Source organism: Oryctolagus cuniculus, chromosome 7, assembly GCF_051225735.1.
Source record: "Oryctolagus cuniculus isolate XC-2025 breed Fujian yellow rabbit chromosome 7, ASM5122573v1, whole genome shotgun sequence".
NCBI lineage: Eukaryota > Metazoa > Chordata > Mammalia > Lagomorpha > Leporidae > Oryctolagus > Oryctolagus cuniculus.
In genome coordinates, this window is record NC_142873.1 from 140972757 (window position 1) to 140998797 (window position 26041).

Sequence of the window (26041 nt, forward strand, 5' to 3'; positions counted from 1 at the left end):
TTGCATCACCTTCATCAACAGACATTTATTGAGCCCCTAACAGGTGCCAGGCACCGACAAGGGGCACACAGAGGTATTAGATAAGGTCCTAACCCTGAAGGAGCTTCTGGAGGGCTTGGGCAAAGACAAGTGGGCAGGCAGAAGCTGGTGTCAATCACAAGACTCTCTCCTGTCTCTGTGGTATCAGGAAGTAGGAGTGCTTAGAAAGACACACCTTGGACAGTGTCGAAGGCATCCATGCATAGGCTACACATGTACAAGACACATGTGCAAAACCCATGCAACTCGGGATGTATGTACAAGCACAAGATACATATGTGTTGCACGTGGGCAGGACTCATGTGCAGAGTCCATATATGCATAGGCCATGTGGTTTTGGCACAAGAACTCCATCTCCCCAAGCCAGGCTGGCATGAAGGGGAAGGGCCTTCTCAAGGCTGGGGCTGGTACTGGCCCTCTGTGGCCGTGAAGAAGTCCTCCAGCACGCTGCGCAGGTAGTCAAAGGTGGGCCGGTCCTCTGGGCGCTCTTTCCAGCACAGCTTCATGAGGTGGTACAGCTCCTCTGGGCAGTTCTCAGGGCGCACCATGCGGTAGCCCCGCTCCAGGTTCTGGATCACTTCAGGATTAGTCATCCCTGGAGGTTGATGGGAGAAAGGACATCAAGGCTTTAGGCTTTCGAAGCCCACAGCCAAGGGTGATGTTTAGAACCTGTAACTGGCAGAGTCTGAGCACCAGTTCAAAAGGATTTTGGTCTTCTTCAATGGTAAGACCATGCTGGCAGCACCTGCTGATGTCATTCACACCACCTGACTACCTAATACAGCTCAAACACTCAATTAGCACGCACATTTTAGCTGTGGGTCCATGGACAGCAACCTTACCTCTTTTTTAAAGAAAAAAATGGGATTTGTTTATTTAATTGAAAGGCAGGGGTGGGGGACAGAGAGAGGGATCTTCCATCTGCTGGTTCACTTCCTAAATGCCCACAACACTCGGGGCTGGGCCAGGCCAAAACCAGGAGCTAGGAACTCCATCCTTCTCCCCAGGGTACTTGGGCTATTATCTGCTGCCTCCCAGGTGCGTTAGCAGGAAGCTGGATCGGATATAGAGGAGCTGGGACTCAAAGTGGGACTCTGATTTGGGATGTGGGTATCCCAAGCAGTAGCTTAACCCACTGTGCCACAACGTGCTCCCCCCACATCTCCTGCCAACCTCATGTCTTTGGGCCTGAATTTCCTTATCTGGAACACAGAGTAAGCTGTTGCTCCTCCCTCCCAGAGTCATTATGAGGGCTGAACGAGGTAGTGTGTATGAAGGCCCAGTTAGGCGCTGCTTCACCAAGGGAAATTGTGATTATGATGATGACAGGTAGGTCAGGACCCAGGGCAGGATGGGAGCCCACAGCCAGGAGAGTGGTGAGGTTTCTCCCACTCTGGGACCAGGCACATGAAATGTGAGTCAGGAAGACAGAAGGGCCCAGGCCCAGAGAAGCAGACTCTGCCTGGGACTGAGAAGGATCACCAGGCCCCTCCATGACCCAGACCAAATAGTCTTTGGGTTGGTTCCCTCCTTTTGTGCTGGTCTTGTCCCCCCAGGCAGGCTTCTTGTCTCAGGAGAACTTCTCTGGAGAATTGCAAGGATGTAATTCCTTGTTTTCATTTCATTCTTTTTAAATGTTTGTTTATGTTCATCTACTTGAAAGGCAGAGGTTCAGAGGCAAAGAGAGATCTTCCATCTGCTTGTTCACTCCATAAACGCCGCAACAGGGGGCCGGCACTGTGGCAGGGTAGCCTAAGCCTCTGCCTGAAGCGCTGGCAACCCATATGGGCACCAGGCACCATTTCATGTCCCAGCTGCTCCTCTTCCAATCCTGCTCTCTGCTCTGGCCTGGGGAAGCAGTGGAAGATGGCCCAAATGCTTGAACCCCTGCACCCATGTGGAAGACCTGGAAGAAGCTCCTTGTTCTTGGCTTTGGATCAGCCCAGCTCCAGCCATTGTGGCCATTTGGGAAGTGAACCAGTGGATTGAAGACTTTTCGGTCTGTCTCTCCCTTTCTCTGTCTGTAACTCTACCTCTCAAGTAAATAAAGAAAATCCTAAAAAAATAGGAATGAAAGAAAAGAAAAGGAAAAGAAAGAAAGTGCTGTCCCTGGGACAGAGAGAAGCTTTAAAAATAAATAAATAAAATTTTAAAAAATGCCTGCAACAGCCAGAGCTGTGCCAGGCCAAAGCCAGGAGCCCAGAACTCCATTTGGGTCTCCCACATTGATGGTAGCAGTCCAAGCTCTTAAGTCATCAGCTGTGTCAGAAGTGAAGTCACTGGGACTCAAACTGGCACTCCAATATGGGATGCAGGCCACATCGCCCACCCCAGTCCCCTATCTTAAAATTATCCATGTATCCTCTTGCGTTTTCTTCACTCTCCTGAGAGAAGACTGTGACAAACAGTCCTCAAAGGCCAAACCCTTATAGGGTCCCAGCAAAATACATACACTGAAGTTTGGCTCCTGCTAAGCTTGGGGCTAGACCTTTGTCAATACAGACTCCTCTTCCCCAGCCCTTGCCCTTGGATGGCTCCTATCTCTGGATTCCTCACATTTTAAAATCCAGGAAGTAGAAGATGTAAGCCAGGAAACCAAACACAAGAGTCAATGATGCCAACCATCAGCTAAACCCAGCTTGAAGATGGCCCAGCTTGCTTTGGACCAGATAGTTGATTTTCCATTTGTTTGTTTCATTTGCAAGATCAGGGAGACAGAGAGACACAAACAGCCTCCCCATATGCTGGTTCATTTCCTCAAATGCCCACAATGGCCAGGGCTAGGCCAGGCCAAAGCTGGAAGCCAGGAACTCAATCCAGGTCTCCCAGTGGATGGCAGGGACCCATCCACTTGAGACATCACTGCTGCTCCCATTGTCCACAGTTAGTAAGCTGGAGTCAGGAGCTGGAGCGGGACTTGAACCCAGGCACTCTCATGTGGGGCATAGGTGTCCTAACTAAAGGCTTAACTGGTAGGCCTAATGCCCATATGGTGTTTTTAAACAACTTGAGTCAATTACCAATATTTGGAAATGAGTAGCTTTTCCTAAAACTCCAAGTTTTGGTCTCTCTTGGAAACACAAAAGATCTGGTTTTCAGATGCCCCTACCATAAGTGACAGCCATCTGCTGGGGCAGATGCAAGTTCACTAAGGTCCCCATGTCTCCCCATTCTCCCAAACCCTAGTGCCACGTGTCAGTTGCCTTTGATCACGGGGCTTTCACTCTGCAGGAACAATGGAGGAGCAGCAGGGGGCCTTGGCAGGACCTCTGGTGTGTGGTTCTAGCTCCAGCACTGCCTCAGGACTCTGATGGGACAAAGCCACAGTCCTTCAGCCTCTCACCTGACCCCACAGAGCCTTCCTAGGAGCAAAGTTCTGTTCACATTGCTCTGAGATGTGCGAAGCCTCTGCAAATCCAGCCACTGGGCTCCATGACCTCCCTACTCCTGTTTGTGTGTTCCATTTCCCTTCCTCAGAGTTCCCAAGCCAATTCCTTTCAAAACCTTCCATCTCTGTCCAGGCTGAATGCAGGGAGGTGGGGAGGGGGGAAGCATTTCAGGGGAGGGCGATTGGCTGTTTACACATCTCTCTTCCTCTTTAGAAGGCAAACGGAAGTCAGTGTTCAGTGAGCACCTCCTATGAGCCAGGCTTTTTACAAATAATCGCTTGTTTTTCAGGAAACTGAGGCTCACAGAGGTGAAGTGACGGCCCAAAGTGATGATTAATAATAGCTCAGCATGGGCCAGTCACTACAGTGATCTCACACTTAACAGATGGGAACAGGAGGGGTGATCTAGGACAGGCATTTGACACAACAGTCAAGTGTGGCCACTTGGGGTAGCTGCATCCCCCATACTGGAGTGCCTGGGTTTGAATCCCTGACTCCACTGCCAATTCTAGCTTCCTGCACATACACATTCTGAGAGACAGCAGGTGACGGCTCAAGTAGTTGGGTTCCTGCCATTCACACAGAAGACCTGGATTGAATGCCATCTCCTGCCTTCAGTCTGGTTCAGTCTCAGGTATGAGGGCATTTGGGGAGTGAACCAGCAGATAAGAGATTTCTATCTAACTATGTCTGTCTGCCTTTCAAATAAACAAAATAAATAATTAAAAATTTATTTTAAAAAAGAGAAGGAATGGTCTGATCAAAACCAAAAAGAAAGTTAGCATCAGTTGCAGATCTGGTAATAAAAGACAAGCCTCTTGCCTTCCAAACCAGATCCACTTCCACCATACCAGGCTGCCTGTGCCAGAACTAGAGAGAAGAGCTGGGGTTCTAGAAGGGAGAGATTCAGAGACAGAGATGCAGGCTGGCCCCGGGAGATGTGGCATCTGTTAGGGAGGTTGGAGACAACCCTGAGAAGACAGAGGAGAAGCAACCAGAGAGTTTCAGGTTCTGAGCCTGGGAGGAAGCGAGTGGGAAGACATGGATTTGCTGGCCTTCCCCATCGCCCCTTTCAGTCCTGTCTTTGGTGCTGACCTGGGTAAGGGATGCGGCCATGAGTGACGATCTCCGTCAGCAGGATCCCAAAGGACCACACATCTGACTTGATGGTGAATGTCCCATAGTTAATGGCTTCTGGTGCTGTCCACTTAATAGGAAACTTGGCTCCTAGGGAGAAACAAAATGTGTGTGCTTAGCCAGAAGGTACAGGCCCCAGACCTCCCTCACGCCCCACGCCTACCTTCCCTGGCTGTGTATTCATTGTCCTCAATGAGGCGCGCTAGGCCAAAGTCTGCAATCTTGCAGCTCAGGGTGTCAGAAACCAGGATGTTGGCAGCCCGCAGGTCCCGGTGGATATAATTCCGCTCTTCAATGAATGCCATGCCCTCTGCAATCTGCAGGCCAGGTACAGGTCAGCACTCCTGGGCCTGACAGCTTCACCCCACTGGCCTGTGCCCAACGCCCAGGCCCTCTTTAGCCTCCTTACTTGGGCTGCCATGTCCAAGAGTTTGTTGATGGTCAATTTGATGCCTGTAGGGGTCTTGAGAAAATCCACTAAGCTCCCTGTAGGCAGAAGCAAGAGTTGCTGAGCCAAGTTGCCCTAGGGGGAGGCCCTCAGACCCTTGTCCCCCAGCTGGGGGTCTAGATGGATGAGTAAGGAGTGCAAATGGAGAAGCTTGTTCAAGGTGAGAGGCCCAGGAACATGAGGGGCTTTTTCAGGGGACAAGGTGGGGGCCCTGTTGGAGGGGACTGTAGGTTTCTCGTCACCATGAGGGTATAGAGTCATTCAAAGTCCTGCATGGTCCACATTTGCAGCTTCTTCTCCTTCCACTACCGGCCTCTTTCACTCCACCCATCAACGACAACTTTGAGATCCTTCACACAGACCACTGGGCTCACCTCTTTCTTTCATATCTGCCCGCTAAAATTTCTTTCTTTCTTTTTTTTATGTACAGAGTTAAGTTACAGAGAGGCAGAGGCAGAGAGAGAGGTCTTCCATCCACTGGGTCACTCCCCAAATGGCAGCAATGGCCAGAGCTGGGTTTATCTGAAGCCAGGAGCCAGGAGCTTCTTCCAGGTCTCCCACACAGGTACAAGGGCCCAGTCACTTGGCCATCTTCTACTGTTTTCCCAGGCCATAGCAGAGAGCTGGATCAGAAGAGAAGCTGGGACTCGAACTGTGCCCATGTGAGATGCTGGCACTGCAGGCAGTGGCTTTACCAGCAAAGCCACAGCACTGGGCCCTGAAATTTCTACTTTCCTTTCTTCTTCTAACCCAGTTGGGCCACCCTTCCTGAAAGTCTCTCTGGACGCCAGCAGGCACCACAAATTGCAGCATCATCTGCCTTCCCATGCACACTGGAACTTTTCCATGACTTGAGCTCTGGTTTTCTCAGTGCCAATTACTAAAATCGGGCTTTCCAGGGCTGGTGCTGAGGTGTAGTAGATGAAGTGTCTGCCTGCGGCACCAGCATCCCATATGGGCGCCAGTTCGTGTCCTGGCTACTCCTCTTCTCATCCAGCTCTCTGCTTATGGTCTGGCAAAGCAGTGGGAGATAACTCACGTGCTTGGGCTCCTGCACTCATATGGGAGACTTGGAAGACGCTCCTGGCTCCTGGCTTCAGATCGGCCCAGCTCTGGCCATTGCAGCCATGTGGGGAGTGAACCAGCGGATGCAAGACCTTTCTCCCTGTCTAAGTGGGCTGCGTACCTTGGGTGGGGTGTGGCAGGAAGGACACTCTTTGGGGGGGGGGGTGACTGGGAGAAGACCAGGATAGAAGTTGCTGGAACACAGTCAGTGACCGCTGGCCCTTTCCAAGTGATTAAAACTCTGTGTGCAAATGACAGCGACCACGTGCCCCAGTGCGAGTGGCGTGCTGAAGCAGTCATCAGAGATGTAGGCCTCACCCAGCCCCAGCACATGCAGGGACACACGCTGCCATTCCTCCTCGGTCGGTGGCAGACAGTGCTCATCAACTCCCACGCTCACCTCCAGTGAGCCCGAGACTCCTTCGCAAGCCTTCGCTCCAAAGCTGGCGTACCTAAGATCTAGGTGACTTCCACGACCCATGAGCCAATGAAGAGTTTGCTTCCCTTCATGAAAGAGGGGCAGACCTTGTGTTCCCAAAGAAGCAGAGCCAGGTCCCTGCCTGAGCTGCTAACACGGAGCAGGCACTGTGCTAAGGGCTCTCCGTAATTCACCTTCGTAGCCTCCCAAAGACTGTGAGGAAGTGACCCCTGTCCTGGTCCCACCGTTTTACAGATGTGGAAACCGTGACAGAGAGGACTGACGTGATTAGTGCAAAGCCATCCAGGGCTCTAACCCAGGCTCCCGAGCCTTTAAGGAACACCCGGTGTGACTTCTGGGCCAGCCCGTTTAAACTTCTGCTTTATTCCTTAGGATAACTGTGCGCTAGATGCGGTACAGGGACGTGGCCTGTGTCACACAGCAAGTCAGTGGGAGCAAAGCTGAGCCTAGGAGCTGCTCCCTGTCTTTTTCGGGCTCTTATGCTATTCCACAGCAGAGCTACTGAAGTAGGAGCTCACCCAAAACTGAAAAAGAGCCATTTGGGACAGAACCACCACCCTCCCAACTCTCAGAGGTGGGAGACAGAAACGGGGTCAGGGACCCACTTCACTCTGGGATCAAGGCAGAGCTTTGAATCAGGGGGGATGCTGTTCCAGAGCCTGCCACCTTGCGCGGGGGGGCTTCCACAGAGGCCCCAACGACAGCTCGCCCCACCCCTGGAGCTGAGTCTTGGGAGCCCCCGGAAAGGCCTCTAGCTCTGGGCGGGAGGAAACAGCGTCTCCCCACCCTCCAGCAGGGTCCCAGGGGCCAGCGGTGTTCCCCAGCGAGCATGCGCGGCGGCCGCCCACCGTTTTCCATGTATTCCGTGATGATGTAGATGGGCTCCTGGGTGACCACCGCGTAGAGCCGGACCAGCCGCTGGTGCTGCAGCTGCTTCATGAGGTTGGCCTCGGCCAGGAAGGCGTCGGGGGACATGCTGCCCTGCTTCAGGCTCTTCACCGCCACCTTTGTGTGCCCGTTGTAATAGCCTGAGCCGGGGGCCAGGGTAGTCAAGGTCGCGGGACCGCAGCAGACGCCCCCGCCCCGCCCCCCAGGCCGTGCCGGAGCGCCGCACTCACCCATCCACACCTCCCCGAACTGTCCGGCCCCGAGCCGCTCCACCAGCTTCAGCGTCTCCCTGGGAACCTCCCATTCGTCCTCCCACCAAGGCTTCTGGGGCTTCTGGGTCTGGCAGGGGCGGCTCAGCCGCGTGCACAGCCCGTCCGGAGCACCTGCGGGGACGCGGGCAAGGGCCAGCATGGCAGAGGCCGTCGGAGGGCAGGGCTGGGAGGCCCCGGAGCCTCCACGTCCCCACCCAGGGGAAATGAGCTGTCACCGACATCTGGGACTGTGGCCGGGTACCACACTGCAGCCACTGCGGGGAACGAAGTACACCGGCAGACGCAGGAGGGCGCCCCTAGGGGGAAGCAGGGGAAACAGGCTGCCAGCGCACAGGTGAGGGGTCCTGCTGCTCACTGGTGTAATGGCGGACCAGCTCGTGCAGGCCTGGAAAAGTGATGCGAGGGGAGATGTAGAAGCCGCCGTTGTCCAGGTTACGGATCTTGTAATGTTTCACCACCTCTCCCTGGTTCTGGTCGAAATCCCGCACCGACAGTGAAAATGATCCTGGATGAATGAATGCACGAACCGAAGAGAAGGAACTGGAGATCAGGAGGGATGGCTTCCTGCCAGGCGCGCCCACACCTTCGCGCTCCGCAGCTCCCGCCTGCGGCCGCGCCTACCGAGCCCACACCCACTGGGCCCCGCCCACCGAGCAAGCCCGCGCCCGAGGGCCCCGCCCACCGAGGCCCGCCTCCTGAAGCCCCGCCCACCGAGCCCCACCAGGCGGGGCCACGCCCACCGAGCGAGCCCGCGCCCGAGGGCCCCGCCCACCAAGATTCCGCCCTCCCGCTCACCCGCGGTGCTCTCGCTCTCCCGGATCAGGAAGGAGCCGTGCGTGTTCCCGGGCGCCAGGAGCTGCCGCTCTGCGTCCTTGCGGCTTAGGTTCTTGAAGAACCAGCTGCGCAGGGCACAAGCGAAGCCCGTCGGGAGTTGGTCCGTTCTTCCTCCATCTCCCTAAGGATTCGCCGCCACCCCAGGGTCCCTGACCTCTTCCAGGGTCCCTAGAACTGCTCCCACCCCTCCCATCCCCACTCACGGTTCGGGCTCCAGGCTGTTCGCTTTGGCCACGAAGTTGAAGGGGATGAAGCCTTCCTGGCCTGTGGTCAGGGACTGCGCCTTCCACCACTCCCCGTTCCTGTGCCACAGAGGCTGTCAGCGCGGCCAGCCATGGACTCGCTGGAGACCCTTCTCACGACCCCCAGTCGCGCCGGGCCAGCGCCCCGGAGCTTCCCAAGGACGCCCACCCGGACCCAGTCAGGGGTCCACAGGAGGGATCCCCGCCATTGCTTCCCTCGGCGTAAGCAGGGTGTGTGGGTGGGGAGGGGGCACTCACTGCTCCAGGATACGGAGCTGTTCTCCCTTCTCGAAGCCCAGGTCTCCGTCGTGAGAGGGCTCATAGCTGTGCAGGGCGATAACCAGGTTGTCTGTAAAGACAAGGGGGCTGGAGGCAGTGGCCTGGGACAGGCAGGGAGTAGGTACCGGAGTTCTGGAGTCACAGGGCAGGGGACAAGGAAGAGAGGGGCGGGACAGGGCAGAGGTGGGTGGGGAGGACTAAGGAGCCAAGGATCCACAGGTCTTATCTTCTAGGCCCCGCTGGTTTCCGTTACCTTGCAGTGGGGATGCCGGAGGGTTTGAGCCTTCATAGGTGACCAGTGGGTCCCGAACCTCAGAGCCGTTCCGGATGGGCAGCTGTGGGGTGGGGGTAAGAGGGCAGAAGGCCGGGTCAGCCTCTGGCTGCCTCCCCCTGCCTTGCTCGCCTCTGCTTCTCCAGTCTGGCACAGTCTCGCCCCTGAACTGGACAACCGCTTGCCTTGTGACCTTTGAAGAGTCCCTTCCCCTCTCTGGACCCCTCTGTTTCCGCATCCAGGCAGGGCCACCCTCTGATTTACAGGACCGACAATGGTGGTCCGTTTCTCCCTCTGCTGTGTGCTCCCCCCAACTCCCTCACCGCGGCCCCTGCCTGGCCTCTTACCGTGGCCTTGCCTTCCAGTGGGACTATGGGGTAGTGGCAGTTCTCACACACGTCGATGTTTTCCATCCAGTCATCTTCAGGGTTTGAGCTGCAGCTACAGCCCATGGTCCCTGGGAGAATGGAGAGGGGGTTGACAGGGCTCCCCCAGCGTCAGGCATTTCCCCAGGACCGTGAGATGCTCAGCTCCTGGGCCCCCATCCATCAGCTACAGAAAAGCTGAGACGGGGGACCCTCGCTCCTGACTGGGGGGGAGCCCCAGGGGCCACACGGAACAGCACGCACCCGAGGCTCCCCAGGCTGAGCCAGAGGCCCCGCCCTCCCACCTGGGATGGGCAAACTGCCACAGGCACCTTTGTTAGTCTAGTTACCCACTTCCTCCCTCTGCCGTTGGGGGACTACCTCCTGGAGATCACACAAACTCCCCGGAGCCCTGGGGGAGCCCTGGGTCCCCTACCACCCCCACCTCAAATACAATTGCCCTTGCAGGCAAGGAAGCTGAGCCTCTCTCCGCTCTCTCCCCGGTGTTGACAGGCAGGCCCTGCTTCCCCACACACCCACGCGGTCAGCCTCACAGAGTTCCTACACGAAAACCCTTCAGGGGCCCTGTTGGCCATAACTTGTTTTGTTTGTTTGCCTGTTACAGCAGTGGAAACTTTTGTCAGTTGAAAGCAAGCAGAACACCACAAATAAAGCCGGTCAGAGCCAGCGGATCTTCCTGCGGCAGGGCAGCGTGGCGGCCCCACTCCAAGGCCCCTAGGAGCCCTCAGGCCACACCTTCCCTGCTCCTGAGAACCGCTTGGAAAACCCCAGGCCCTGCAGTGGGCGTGTGGAGAGATGGCTAAGCTGTTGCGTGGCACACTCGCTTCCCATATCAGAGTGCCTGGGTTCGAGTCCTGGCCCCACCATCCACTCTAGCTTCCTGCTAATGTGCACCCTGGGAGACAGCAGATGACTCAGGCACCTGGGTCCCTGTCACTCACGTGGGGAGACCTGGATCGAGTTCCTAGCTCCTGGCTTCAGCCTGCCCAAGCCCTGGCTGTTGCAGGCATTTGGGGAATGAACCAGCAGGTGGAAGATCTCTTTGTGTCTCTCTCTGCCTCTGTCTCTTTTCCCCTATCTGCATCTTTTTTATAAATAAAATAATTTTTTTTGACAGGCAGAGTTAGACAGTGAGAGAGAGAGAGCAGAGAGAAAGGGCTTCCTTCCATTGGTTCACCCCCCAAATGGCAGCTACAGCTGGCCCCGTGTGCCAATCTGAAGCCAGGAGCCTGGTACTTCCTCCTGGTCTCCCATGTGGGTGCAGGGCCCAAGGACCTGGGCCATCCTCCACTGCCCTCCCGGGCCACAGCAGAGAGCTGGACTGGAAGAGGAGCAACCGGGACAGAATCCGACGCCCTGACCAGGACTAGAACCCGGAGTGCCAGTGCCGCAGGCAGAGTATTAGCCTAGTGAGCCATGGCGCTGGCAAAATTTTAAAAACTAGTCCTCAAAGTTTAATTTACTATGTATGCAAGACCCTTTAATACCAAGACCAAATCCACCTTCTCAGTTTGTTCTGCTATACACACACACACACACACGTCCTGTGTTCTGAACTACTCTTGCCTTTCCCAAATACCCAATGCTTCTTTCTTTCTTTCTTTCTCTCTTTCCTTCCTTCTTTCTTTCTTTAAAGACATATTTATTTATTTGAAAGTCAGAGTTACAGAAAGGAGAGGCAGATCCTCCATCTGCTGGTTCACTCCCCAGATGGCCACAACAACCAAAGCCAGGAGCCAGGAGCCCCATCCGGGTCTCCCGTGAGGGTGTAGGGGCCACAGCACTTGGGCCAGCTTTCCTGCTTTTCGCAGGCCATCAGCAGTGAGCTTGTTGGGAAGTGGAGCAGCCAGGACCTAAACCGGTGCCCATATGGGAGGCGGCGCTGCAAGGGGCAGCTTTACCTGCCACTGCCACAATGCCTCCCCCACCCCCGCAGCAATCTTTGTTCAAGTGCTGGCACCTTTGGTTCTGCCTGCCTTGGAATGCTCGGTTGTCTTCCTGCTGAATTCTAATTGGACCCTCCAGGTTCTCCCAGCCCTTGGCCTACTCTGTGAGGCCTTGCCCAGCTCTGCATTCTCCACTCACCCCAGGCTCCTGTAAATCCTCAGACCACAGTCCTCAACTTGGGCCCTGAGTTCCATGTGACTGGTTGATGGGTCAGCCCCACCCCTTAGATGAGGCTGGGTGGGGACTCACTTGCCTGAAAGCCCTCCCCCCATACACATTCATCAATGCCAGTTGGCATGTGGAGGGTTAAACCCACAGAGGTCTTAGAAGACATCCAGCGGCTGGCGCCGCGGCTCACTAGGCTAATCCTCCGCCTAGCAGCGCCGGCACACCGGGTTCTAGTCCCAGTCGGGGCGCCGGATTCTGTCCCGGTTGCCCCTCTTCCAGGCCAGCTCTCTGCTGTGGCCAGGGAGTGCAGTGGAGGATGCTCCAAGTGCTTGGGCCCTGCACCCCATGGGAGACCAGGAGAAGCACCTGGCTCCTGCCATAGGATCAGTGCGGTGTGCCGGCTGCAGCGCGCCGGCCACGGCGGCCATTGGAGGGTGAACCAACAGAAAAGGAAGACCTTTCTCTCTGTCTCTCTGTCTCACTGTCCACTCTGCCTGTCAAAAAAAAAAAAAAAAAAAAAAAAAAAAAAAAAAAAAAAAAAAAACCATCCAGCCTAACCTCTGTTTTTATTTGAGCAACCCTAGGCTAGAGAGGCCTGCCTAAGGTCACACAACCTGTGTGGGGAGAGTAGAACCGGAGCTGCTAACCCGTCCAGGATCTAAGTGGAGGGAGGGAGCGCTGGAAGTTTCTGGTCAGCGAGAATCAGGAGATAGGCCCAGAGTTGGAGAGACTGAAGTTCAAATGCCTGCTCTGACACTGTGCTGTTTGCCGAAACCCTTCTTCCTGAGCCTCACTTTCCTCTTCTTTCAAATGGGATCGTCCCCTTCTAATGAGCATCCATAAATGTTAGCTTGGTTAACAGCTCCTTCTGCCTTAGCAGTCCCTGATGGAGGGGGTGGGGGATGAACTGGCAAAAAACCTCTGAGAGCCTCCACGGGGCCCAGAAGTCACGGAGTGCATCTTCCCCGGGCGTGAGTGTGGCTTGACCTTATTCATGTAAATTCAACAGTGTGAGTCCAATGTGGAGGGAAGTGCAAAATGTGCATGGAATTTCAAGCTAAATAAATAGACGCCCCCAACGAGGGGCCTGCATTTGGCACGGCAGATAAGATGCCTGCACCCCACACGCAAGTGCCTGGGTTAGAGTCCCTCCTCCCCTTTGGACTCTGGCTCCCTGCAATGCACACCCTGGGAAGCAGCAGGTGAAGGCTCAAGTACAAGTCCCTGCCCCCGTCATGGGGTACTTGACGGAGCTCCTGACTCCTCGCTTCGGCGTGGCCTAGTTTTGGCTGTCGTGCGGGCATCTGGGGAGTGAATCCGTGGATGAAGGTTCTCTCTCTCTCTCTCTCTCGTTTTCTTCCTTTCATTCAAGTAAATAAATAAATCTAAGAGAGAGAGACTGTCAAGGGAAGCATTGTGTGTCCCCCTCACTGTTTGGAGTTCCAGGGCAGGGGCCAGATAGATCTTTCACAAACCGGGCTAGGCCAGACCCACTCATCTGAGGCTGCAAATGACTTTCTGACTGCTAATTTTATTATGGCTAGGAAGTGACTAGCAATAAAAGCCCCCAGAGAGGACTAATAGGCACCCGGAAACAGCCTGAGATGTGCTGAGCTGTCTTGTTAGGTAGTGAGCATCCTGTTCGAGATACTCACACAGGCCCTGGGAAACCACAAGCTGGTTATGTCGGGGCGGTAATGCCAGCGTCAGAAGGGACATGGACTTAGGTCCATAAGGCTTCTTCCTTCCACACTTCACGTTTTTGGAGGCCTTAGGAAAAGGCAAGAGAAAGATGTGGAAAGTTTGGAATCACAAAGAGGGGATGTCGGAGCTGGCACTGTGGCACAGCGGCCTAAACTGCCACGTGCAGTGCCAGCATTCCATGTCAAAGCGCTGGTTCAAGGCCCTAGCTGCTCCACCTCTGATCCAGCTCCCTGATCATGCGCATGTCTGGAGAGGCAGTGGAGGACGGCCCAAGTGCATGGGCCCCTGTCACCCAGGTGAGAGGCCAGGATGGAGTTCCTGGCTCCTGGCTTCAGCCTAGCCCAGATCTGGCTGTTGTGACCATTTGGGGAGTACATCAACACATGGAAGATTGCTCTCTTTTTCCGTCTCTCCATCTCTCTTTGTTGCTCTGCCTTTCAAGTAAATAAATAAATAAATCTTAAAATTAAAAAAACAACAAAGACAGGATGTGGTGCGAGTATTGTGGTGCAACGGGTTAAGTCACTGACTGAGCCGCTGGCATCCTGTATCAGGACCACAAGCTCGAGTCCAGCTGCTCCACTTCTGACCCAGCTCCCTGTTAATGCACCTGGGAAAGCAGCAGCAGATGGCCCGAGTACGTGAGCCCCTGCCACTCACACGGGAGACCCTAATGGTGTTCCTGGCCCCTGGCTTTGGCCTGGCCCAGCCCTGGCTGTTGCAGCCACTTGAGAAGTAAACCAGTGGATGGAAGATATTTCTTTCTGTCTATCTATCTGTCTGTCTCCCTCATTCTACATTTCAAACAAATAAAGTAAAATCTTTATTTTTGAATGTGTGTATACTTAATAAAACACAGGCAGCAGAGACAAGACAGGATTGGAAGCAGCAAATGGCTGCTTGGGATCTGGGAGGAAGGCGTGGAGGCTCACTGGGACGAAACAACTTAGAGGCGCTGCTCAGGTGGGTGGGAAGAGCAGGGCAGACATGAGGTTCGAATTTGGGGTGGAGGGGGAATAGCCGTATTTAACAAGAGCCCCGGAGGAGAGAATAAACCAAAGTCTCTAAAACACATGAAGAAGGAGGATGAACTGCGGTGCAGTCCTAAGGAAAGGCCAACACAGAATGAGTCCAGACTCCGGCGTCAGGTGTGGAGGGAGAAGGAGCCACAGGGACCCAATAGAAGGTACAGGGAGGGCCGGCTCTTGGGCTGAATCTGGGACCCACAGAAAGGATATCGCTCTCTTTTTTATATATAGGATTTATCTATTTATTTGAAAGGCAGAGTTACAGAGAGAGAGGGAGAGACAGAGGTCTTCCATGCTCTGGTTCACTCCCCAAATGGCCGCAACTGCCGGGGCAGGGCCAGGCCGAAGCCAGGAGCCAGGAGCTTCTTCTGGGTCTCCTACATGGGTGCAGGGGCCCAAGCACTTGGGCCATCCTCCGAAGCTTTCCCAGGGCAGCTGCTGGTTGGGAAGGGGAGCGGCTGGGACTTGAATCAGCCCCTATATGGGATGCTGGCGTGCAGGCGGCGGCTTTACCTACCACACCACAATGCCAAGCTGGAAAGGGCGTCTCTTAAGACTAAAGCCAAAAGTGAGAAAAGGCCAGGCCCTGTTAAATTTAGCTGAATGCTGTTAACTCTGCGGAGCGTCAGGCCCCCGCTGAACCTTCTATGGCTTGCTCTGCACTCCTGGAGGCCTCCGGCTGCACTTAGCAAATCTCCCCTCAACAAGCGTGTGAGCTTTGGAGTGTGGGGCCTGGAAGCAATCAAAAGCCCCCAAGATCTGGCAATGCCAGAAGTTATTTTGGCCAGCTGTGTGCCCACAAGCTCCCAGGAGACCCCAGGACTGTGTTGCAGGCCATTGAGTTAATTCAGTATATCAAAACTCTGAAGAGAAATTGTACTATGATAGGTTTCTTAGTTTGACACATTGTTTTATAGTTTCTTCAATGCATCCTTGGCTAAGTATCTGTTAAAATTTTAGCTGGAAAACAAGAAAATTAATTCTAAACAAGGTACAGCATCAGGTGTTTTTGGCGTAGCAGTTAAGATACCTGCCTCTGTTGAAGTGCCTGGGTTCAAATCCCAGGTCTGCTTCTCATTCCAGCTTCCTGTAAATGTGTATCCTGAGAGGTAACAGTTGATGGCTCAAGTACTTGCATCCATCACCCAGGTGGGAGGACCAGATTGAGTTCCAGGCTCCTAGTTTCAACCTGGCCCAGCCCCACTGCTATGGGCATTTGAGTGAACCAGGGGATGAAAAATCCCTCTCTGTCTGCTGCTCTCGGTCTCTCTCTGTTTCTGCCTGTCTCTCTCTTCCTCTCAGTCCCTCTTTCAAATAAAGTAAATTTTTAAAAAATTAAGAAAGTGAGCAGACCGACGCTGCGGCTCACTAGGCTAATCCTCTGCCTTGCGGCGCCGGCACACTGGGTTCTAGTCCCGGTCGGGGCGCCGGATTCTGTCCCGGTTGCCCCTCTTCCAGGCCAGCTCTCTGCTGTGGCCCGGGAGTGCAGTGGAGGATGGCCCAAGTGCTTGGGCCCTGCACCCCATGGGAGACCAGGAGAAGCACCTGGCTCCTGGCTTCGGATCAGCGCTGTGCGCCGGCTGCAGCGCGCCGGCCGTGGCGGCCATTGGAGGGTGAACCAACGGCAAAGGAAGACCTTTCTCTCTGTCTCTCTCTCTCTCTCTCTCACTGTCCACTCTGCCTGGAAGGAAGGAAGGAAGGAAGGAAGGAAGGAAGGAAGGAAGGAAGGAAGGAAGGAAGGAAGAGAGAGCAGCACATTGGGCAGCCATCTGTGACACGAGCATCCCACATCAATGCTAATTGGAGTCCCGGTGCTCCATGTCCAATCCAGCTCCCTGATAATGGCTAGGAAAGCAGCAGCAGATGGCCCAAGTACCTGGGTCCTTGCCACACACATGGGAGGTGCAAATGAAATCCCGGGTTCCTGGCTTTGGTCTGGCCCAGCCCTGGCCATTGTAGCCATTTGGGAAGTAAACCAATGTATGGAAGATTTCTCTCTCTCTCTCTCTCTCTCTCTCCTCTGTCTTTCAAAGAAATAAAATTAAAATTTTTTAAAATTAAAGGAAATACCATTGTTTAGTAGACAAAAACATCACAATCATGAGATCTGTAGAGGGAGGAGGGAATGGCAAACAAGTCCAAAGGAGAGGAGAGTTAGGGGAGCACTAATGCAGTTCTCCAGGGGTTTTAAAGATGGGGCATCTGGGAGATCAGAGAAGTTATTTTCCCAATAACACACAGAAAGTTCTTGGCAGAAGCAAAGTTCAAATAAGCTTTCCTAAATCTTGTGATCAAGGGACTCCTCTCGCCTCTCTCTCCCTGGGAAGTACAAAGGGGTTGGAGTGATCCTGAGAGGCTACGGAGAGACCTACGCAGCCAGGCAGATGGTCAGGGTGGGAGCCAGTCCCCATCTAGAAGCTGACCATTGCCGGCGCTGTGGCTCAACAGGCTAATCCTCCACCTAGCGGCGCCGGAATACCGAGTTCTAGTACCAGTCAGGGCGCCGGATTCTGTCCCGGTTGCCCCTCTTCCAGGCCAGCTCTCTGCTATGGCCGGGGAGTACAGTGGAGGATGGCCCAAGTACCTGGGCCCTGCACCCCATGGGAGACCAGGATAAGTACCTGGCTCCTGCCATCGGATCAGCACGGTGCGCTGGCCACAGCACACCGGCTGCAGCGGTCACTGGAGGGTGAACCAACGGCAAAAGGAAGACCTTTCTCTCTGTCTATCTCTCTCTCACTATCTACTCTGCCTGTCAAAAAAAAAAAAAAAAAAAAAAGCCGACCATTGAGCTGTTACTGAAGGCTTTTCTCCACAAGACTGTTGTCTCTCTGCCTGGAATGCATGTTCTGCATGTGCACAACCCTGTGTGGATGCCGGAATTCAGTGCATAGGGAAGCACCTGTGAGCACTGTGCTGGTGTGTGCACATCTGTGGGCTTGCACCAGTACGTGTGTGCACAGGGATGTGTAGCACACCGAGCTCTGTAGAGTTAGGTAACTGGGAGGTCCTATGTGCACACATCAGTTTATTAAAAATGTGTATCTCATCCTTTCAGCCTGAATTTGAAAAAAAAACAGCCAGGCAGCTGAAATGGCCAAGCCAGGCTAATAACGGAGGTCAGGAAAAATAGTCACAATTAAAGCTTAATATGAATTTCTCATTGTCTGAAAGAAAGGAGGAGGAAAACACAGATCCCAGAGATCCAGAGCTCTCAGAACCAATAGGAAAGCAGCTTCTGGGATGAATGAAACAGGACATTCTCTTCTCCCAACTCAGAAATCCAAGGTGAGGATTTTGTAGATTTTTTAAAGACCACCTCTCAGTCAGATAGATGCCCCTGGTCCCCCTGGTCCACAGAGTACTTTGTACTAATTTAAAGGGGTCACCCCTCCTTGGAATTTCAAGCTTGGAGAGTAGACTGAGAGCTGGATTTTAGTGCCTGCTCCCACCACTTATTTTTTTTCCCAAAGATTTATTTAGTGGGGCTGGAGTTGTGGGGTAGCTGATTAAACTACCACCTGCTACACCGGCATCCCATATGAGCACCAGTTTGGTCCCAGATGATTCAGCTGCTTGCTAATGGCCTGGGAAAGCAGTGAAGGATGACTAAAGTGCTTGGGCCCCTGTCACCTAAGAGGGAGACCCAGAATGAAGCTCCTGGCTTCAGCCTGACCCAGCCCCAGCCGTTGCAGCCATCTACTGGTTCACTCCCCAAACGATGTCTGGGGCTGGGCCAGGCTGAAGTCAGGAATTAGGAATTCCATCTGGGTTTTCCATGTGGGCGGCAGGAGCCCAAGTGCTTGGGCCATCACCCACTGCTTTCCTAGACACATTAACGGGGGGCTGCAGTAGAAGCAGAGCAGCTGAGACGGAACCGGTGTTTCAGTATGGGATGCTGGCATTGCAGGCAGCAGCTTAACCTGCTGTGCTATAACGCCAGCACTATTCACCCCCTTTAAAAAAATAACCGATTTATTTACTTCCTTGAAAGGCAAGATGAGAGAGAAGGAGTTCCTATGTGCTGGTTCATTCCCCAAACGCCTACAGTAGCCAGGGCTGGACCAGGCCAAAGACAGGAGCCAGGAACTTTATCCAGGTCTCCCCCAAGGGTGGCAGGGACTTAAGTACTTAGACCATCACCTGCTGCCTCCCAGGGTGCATTAGCAGGGAGCAGATTGAAAGTGGAACAGCGGGGACTCCAAGTGGCACTGAAACATGGCATGTAGGTGTCCCGAGCCAGGACTTAATCCACGGAGTCTCAGTGCCCACCCCTGCCCGCCCTTTCTTGTCTTTCTCCACAGTACCCAACCTGCTCAGCACACACAGTGGCCCTGTTCAAATGGCATGTGATTGATTTTTTAAAATCCCTGGGGCCGGCGCTGTGGCATAGTAGGTTAAGCCTCTGCCTGCAGCGCCAGCATCCTATATAGGCGCTGGTTTGAGTTCTAGCTGCTCCACTTTCAATTTCGCTCCCTGCTAACAGCCTGAGAAAGTGGTGGAAGATGGCCCAAGTCCTTGAGCCCCTGCACCCGCATGGGGAACCCGGGGGAGACTACTGGATCCTGGCTTTGGATCAGCCCAGTTCTGGGCGCTGTGGCCATTTGGGGAGCGAGTGAACCAGCGGATGGAAGACCTCTCTCCCTGTCTGTAACTCTGCCTCTCAAATAAATACATAAATCTTAAATAGGTAAATAAATACATTAAAAAATCTCAGGCTATGGGAAACTCATGTACTTGATTTTCTAATCTCAGAACTGTTAAGAAATCATATCATGATGAGTTAGATTCTGGCAGAGTCATTTTTATCAGCTCCACAGACAGTACGCTGTCTGGCAGGGCCTAGAATCTATTTTGTCCTTTAAAAAAAAAAAAAAGCAAGCTAGCAACAATTTTCCTCCCCTAACCATAGACATACTGATTTATTGAATAGTCTGTTAGTTGTGTGCCAGATTCTTGCATGAGTTGCTTGGGCCGATTCTTTACATTGAAAATAGACAGATTAAGACTATGTACTCTGGCCCACTTTGTAGCGAAATCTGTCAGAAATTATTTAAGGGGCCAGCGTTGTGGTGCAGTGGACTAAGCCACCAATTGCTACTCCGGCATCCCATTGGAGTGCTGGTACAAATTCCAGCTGCTCTACTTCCTAGTCAGCTCAGGATGGCACAAGTCCTTGGGCCCCTGCATCTGTGTCAAAGACCAGGATGGAGTTCCAAGCTCCTGGCTTCAGCCTGGCCCACCTCTAGCCTCTGTGGCCACTTGGGGAGTGAACCTGCAGATGGAAGAGCTCTCTGTCTCTCCCTCTCTCTTTGTCACTCTACCTTTCAAATTAAAAAAAAAAATTCTTTAAAGAAAAAAATCATTTAAAACACTCTTTTGGTCTTTGCCTCTGGCTAAGATTTGGTTATCTGCAAAGGCACATGTTCAATAAGAGCATAGCTGTGGTGTCCACACAGGCTCTTCACCATAATGCTCATAAATCAGGGTTAGCAGGCATGGGACATAATTCCTGGTGGATAAATCAGGGATGTGAAAAAAAAATCAGGGATGTGTCTTGGGTTGCCTCTTTTCTCTCTCTCTTTCTCTCTCTCTCTTTTTTTTTTTTTTAAATATTCTTATTTGAAAGGCAGAACAACTGAGAGAGAGGAAGATCTTCTATCCACTAGTTCACTATCCAAGTGCCCATAACAGCCATGGCTGGACCAGGCCACAGACAGGAGCCAGGAACTTCATCCAGGCTCCCCACATGCGTGGCAGCAACTCAAGTACTTGACCATCATCTGCTGCCTCCCAGGGTGCATTAGCAGGGAGCCAGATTGGAAGTGGAACAGCCAGGACTCAAATCACACTCTGATATGCCTACCCCTTCCTCCTTTTTCATATGTTCCTTCCTGATAAAAAAGTTCAAGTGAACTTGCCTCTTAGCACAGAGGACAAGAAAAGTCTTTTTTTTAGATGCAAACAACATGGATTAATTTTCATAGATTGGGAGTGGCTTGAACACAGAACTGAGACTGCTGGTTGATTATTGTCACACATAGGCTGGAGAGTCCAGACTCTAAATGGTATTTTAGCATAACTCCTCCAGGCAGGAACATGCATTGTGCTTAAAAATTTCTTTTAGTGAGTCCCTTGTCCTGGGTACCTCTGTGTGTGTTTTGCGTCATGAGAGTTTAATTAGGATGGAATCTTACTCACTGCTTAACAGTCCACACTGCTTCCTGAATGTTCGTGTCTTGGTAACCCATGTTCAAACCCAAGGCTTCCCCATTGCTCACTGGCAGAGGGCCTCTGGGCTGGTTACTAGAACTCCCTGAGCCTTCCTCAGTTCCATTTTCTTCAAAATGGGAGTAAAAATAGGACCCACAGGGGGGCATTTAGCCTACAAGTTCAGGTGCTGGTTAAGATGTCCAAGTCCAAAATATATATATTTATAGATATGATACATCATACACACACACACACACACACACACACACACAAGAGATGTCCAAGTCCCACACAGGGGTCCCTGGCTCCTGACTCCAGCTTCCTGCCACATCCTGGGAAGCAGCAGCGATCTCTCAGTCACTGGTTTCCTAGCACCCTCTCGGGAGACCTGGATTGTGTTTCTGACTCCCGGTTTAGGCCCTGGTCCAGCCCCAGCCATTGTAAGCATTTGGGGAGTAAACCAGTGAATGGGAACACTTTCTCTCTCCCCAGTCTCTTGTCTCTTAGATAAATGGGACCCACATCTAGGGCTATTATGAGCATCATATGTAATATGTAGTAAAATGCTCAACAAGGTGCTTGGAACATAACAAGGACTAAGTAAGTAGGAATAATTGGCCTTTCATTACACCAGACTTAAACATCTTCCAGCCAAAAATGATCAACAGTTTTTATTTTTCTTCATGGTTTTTAGCACTTCCATAGACCACTTTTTCTCCTTTAATATGGAAACATCACCACCATAAATGGAAATCCAAGATCATGGGCCATAAATAGAAGTCACACATCCCTGCACATTAGAATAATCACAGACATTAACATTTGTAAAGATTCACCCATTGTCCCTTAAAATCCCTCATACCCCTGAGAGGCAACCAGGCCCCGTTTTGGGAAAGTCTGCACCGTGAGAGATAACTCCGGACTCAGGCCTCTGTTGTGGAATTAGAGGAGCCCCAGCTTTCTTAATGGGCCAGTCTATTCACAAAAATGTAAAGGTCCGCAGGCGCTGCAGATGGAGTTCCGGGCTCCTGGCTTCAGCTTGGCCCAGCCCTGGTTGTGGGGGGGCATTTTGTTAAAGATTTCATTATTTATTTATTTGAAAGGCAGAGGGGGAGAAAGAAAGATCTTCCGTATGCTGGTTTACTACCCAGATGGCCTCAATGGGCTGCTGCCCGCCAAACCCGGAATCTGGAGCTGCAACAGCCCCTGTCGTGGGCATTTGGAAAGTAGACAAGCAGATCAAAGACTCGTTCTGTCTCTCTCTCTTATTCTCTGATTTTCAAACAAATAAATAAATAGTTTTTAAGAGATTTTTAAAAATCTTGGACTGACGTTGCAGCGCAGTTGGGAAAGATACCATGTGTGATGCCAGCGTCCCACGTGAGAGTGCAGATTTGAGTCCCAGCTCCTCTGGTTCCAATCCAGCTCCCTGCTAAGGTGCCTGGGAAGACAGCGGAAGATGGCCCAAATGCTTGGGCCTCTGCCACCCACATAGGAGACCTGGACAATGTTTCTGGATCCTGGCTTTAAGCATGGACCAGCCTGGACCATTGCAGCCATCTGGGGAGTGAACCAGCAGATGAAAAATCTCTCTCTCTCAGTCTCTCCCACTCTGGCACTCTGCCTTTCAAATAATCAATAAATAATATACCATACGGGTACCTGCTATGAGGCAGGCTCTGACACAGAGCTGAGGACACACAGCTGAGCAGAGAGGTCCCCACCGCTTGGCTCTGTCCCGTGTGGCAGACGGGTCCCCTCCAGCAGCTCTCTGCACTTTGCAGGGAGCTGTCCTGCCTCTCCGTAGCTGGCTGAGCAGTAACATCTGTGACTCTCAACAACACAGCCACACAAAACAGCAATACTTTCCAGGAAGCAGCATCTCAAAATTACCTCCATTTCCCATTGACCAAGCTAATATTTAGCTAAAACCATTAAAAAAGGATGAAGTCATAGTAAGATATCCCAGAGAACAAAACGCAGAGGAGACGTCCATTTGCATCTGAATCTGTGTATATGGAGGGTTCTCTTACTCCTTCATTTGCATTGCTTCATGTAATCCTATGAAGTAGGTGCTATTATCCCCATTTTACAGACGCGAAACCCGAGGGCCAAACCCAGTAACGTGATTTGCCTGAGCCCTCATAATAAACCAATGAGTGATGGAGCTGAACCTGGTCTGTCTGGCTCCGGAGACTCAGGTTCCTAACAGCTCCGCTTCTCAGGGCCACACAAAGGGACATCTGCAATGGCGCACACGAAGCCGGCCTCGGTGAGCACGTCTCCGCAGTGGGAGTGGAGGGGGCTGGCTGTATTTCGGGTACTTCTTTATATGCCTCGTGCCATTTGAGTTTTTCAAAATAGCCGTGTGCTAATTTTATAATTGCAAAAAAAAAAAAAAAGCAAAAGCAACAAACCCACCACCAACACAAAAACTCTGCCAAGAGACACCATCATTTGAGGAGTTCTCAACTCCCCAGGCTGCCCTGCCCTGCCCCTCCTGTCCTTGTCTCCAGTGGGGTGGCCGACAGTAGGTCGGGCTCTGAGCCCTCACTTTCCAGGTGCCTTGGTGCCAGCCTTGGAAACACAGCTCAGGTGCTTTGCGGCCAACACCAGGGTTGTTCGTCTGAGGCCAGATTCCTGGTTGGTGTCTTGGTCCTGCAAGCCCCCATCCCCAACACACCAGTAGCCCAGAATTGTTGTGGCTGCAGTGAGCTTGACCTTGAAGCTGTCTACTGGAGGATGTGCATGAATTTGTAGGACCCAGGGCTGGCGCTGTGGCACAGTGGGTTAAAGCCCTGGCCTACAGCACTGGCATCCCATATGGGTGCCAGTTTGAGTCCCGGCTGCTCCACTTCCAATTCAGCTCCCTGCTAATGCATCTGAGAAAGCAGTAGAAGACGGCCCAAGTCCTTGGGTTCCTGCACCCACATGGGAGACCCGGAAGAAGCTCCTGGCTCCTGGCTCTAGGCTCCAGGATTCGGATCAAGCTCAGCTCTGGTCTTGCGGCCATTGGAGAGTGAACCACTGGATGGAAGACGTCTCTCTACCTCTCTGTGTAACTCTTTCAAATAAATAATTTTTTTTAGAATTTTTGTAGGGCCCAGCTTGTGTCGTCTGTGTCATCCCTGCCCTGCGGCTGACACACCTGCACAGATGCGTTTTCCTACAATGGTCAGGGTGAGAGGGCATGGGTGTGCGCGCGTGTGTGTGTCTAGGTGAGGGACCTGTTGCCAAGGGAAACTCTGGCAACTCAGAACCCGGCCTGCCTGGGTTCTCACACCCTGTACAGGAAGCAAGCAAAGCCACACTGCAAAGGTGAGGGAACGGGCGGTGCACGGTGCTGCCAAGGCCCCATTAGGCGCGTTCTGGACACGGGCAGTCCTGCTTGTGGTGCACCATCTTCAGGAGGCCAGGAATGCCTACCCTTCCCAAAACACCTGCTCCGCCCCTCCCGGCCACAGCTCCCCAGCAGCACTGCACGGGGAGGGGCTTCTGTGGCCGTTTTACCGAGAGGCAAACTGAAGTTCAGAGGGGTGAGCTCACAAGGAAATGGCAGAACCGGAATTGTACTCAGGTCTGCCTGACCCCAAACTGCATGATCTTCACACCACACCACACCCAGGGGCTCCCCTACCTTCGGCCTTGCTCTGAGGTCCCTACCCCCACAGTCCGCAAGGAACAGGACTCAGGGACCACAGCCTTGGCTTCACCTCCTAGGTGCTCTCCAGAAGGGGCTTTTGTCCTCAGAACTCCCAGAAGCTTTTCAGCCCCCTGGAGGGAAGCCTCCTCCTCCATTCCCCCACCCCAGCCCCTTGGGCCCCTCAGACTGTTCTCTGCTCCTCTCCACTTGGCCCTTTCTTTCTTGGAGAAGAGCCTTTGACCTTGAGCCCCCAAGACCCTGTCTGAGCCAGCTGTCGGGTGGAGGGGACAGTGTGTGCCTGTCCAGTGGCGGATGGGCACCCCCCCAGCACCCTGGGGAGAGCTAGTGGGCTCCCCAGCCCCAGCCCCCACAAGAGGCCACAGGCCTTGTAGCTGGAGACAGGCAAGGACAGACTAACAGGGCGGAAAGTTTGTGTCAGGAGAAGTTCCAGTGAGGCAGGGAAGCCTGGAAAGTCGGCTGGGGTGGGGGCTGCCCCCCAGATCTGCAAGCTCAAAGTTAGAGAGTAAGGGGGTGGCAGGCAGCTGAGGGTGCCTCCCTGGGTCTCCACCTCCCTGGAGTTTGCAGCAGGAATCGGCAAGACCCCCTGCCCCTGCCCCTGCCCCTGACGCCGGGGCTGCAGCAGGAAGAGGCCAGCACGCTGTGACCCTTGGCAAGGGCAGGCATGGTCCCTTTCCAGCTGTGAGGTCAGAAGTCCCTTGCTCCGGGTCGCTACACTCCGTCTGGATAAAAATAGTCCTTCCTCTTCCCTCTCCAGCCTCATCTGTCGCCTCAAGCTTCCCAGAGTCTGACGGAACCAGTGCCCCGGAGATTTCATCCCAGATGACCAGTCTCCCCTCGCTGTCCCCTGCCCCACGCAGAGGCCCCGTTCCGTCCAGCTATGACAGTCGCCAAGGCCAGCATCTCTTCTCTGAGCCCTAGGCACCTCCTCTCTCCCTTCTCTCTCTTTCAGGAAATTCTTTCTTCTGAGGTCTGTCCCAGGAACTAAAAGAATTCATGGGGTCGCCTGCTCCATCATGGGGGGTGCAGGGTCCCAGCCTAGACTCTGCCACTGCTTTGCTGACAGTCTGTGGGCAGCTGTCTGGCCCTCTCTGGGTGCCTGGAGCCTCATCCTCACAGGACAAAATGCCGGCCTGGATGGCTCCCAAAGGGCTTAGTGATTCCTGATGTCCGCGCAGTGGATCTGCCAGCAGCATGCCCCAGGGAGGTGGGGCCGAGACAAGAGCCCCTGGCCCAAGCCCCTGCCTGACCTCCTGCAGGCTCTTCTCTCCCAGTCTGAAAGAGTGCTGCATCCGTGCAGGGCCTGGCCCCCCGCACTGCCAGGCCTCCCGGTTCCCCGCGCTCCTTACCTGCCCAGCCTGGGAGCCCCCTGGCCCCATTCACATGGTCCTCCCAGCCCGGCCCGGCCGCCCAGCCGCGGCAGCAGCTCCCCTCGCTGCCGTCCTCGCCGCCACCACCTGCCGCCCCGCGCCCACGTTCCACCCTGACTTCCTGCCTCCTCCTGAGGCCTTCACAGCCAACCGGGCCCCAGCAGCCCAACCACAAGCCTCCAACACCCCAAGCTTCCTGCCACCATGGCTCCCTACCCCTCCACCCTGGGGGTCTCAGACATCTCAAGACCAGACCCTGCT

General features: G+C 53.5%; 1 protein-coding gene across 1 annotated transcript; it reads right to left on the reverse strand.

Moving 5' to 3' along the window:
• On the reverse strand, nt 1–25877 carry LCK (LCK proto-oncogene, Src family tyrosine kinase). The gene is made up of 13 exons (XM_002720629.6): nt 25760–25877; nt 9651–9760; nt 9286–9367; nt 9012–9102; nt 8715–8813; nt 8473–8576; nt 8033–8182; nt 7636–7788; nt 7366–7545; nt 4975–5051; nt 4729–4882; nt 4524–4655; nt 1–634 (listed from the first exon to the last, which is right to left on the reverse strand). Exons 2-13 carry the CDS (start codon nt 9753–9755, stop codon nt 432–434), a joined length of 1530 nt encoding a protein of 509 aa, XP_002720675.2. The 5' UTR covers nt 9756–9760; nt 25760–25877; the 3' UTR covers nt 1–431.
• Between the last annotated feature and the right edge of the window lie 164 nt (nt 25878–26041).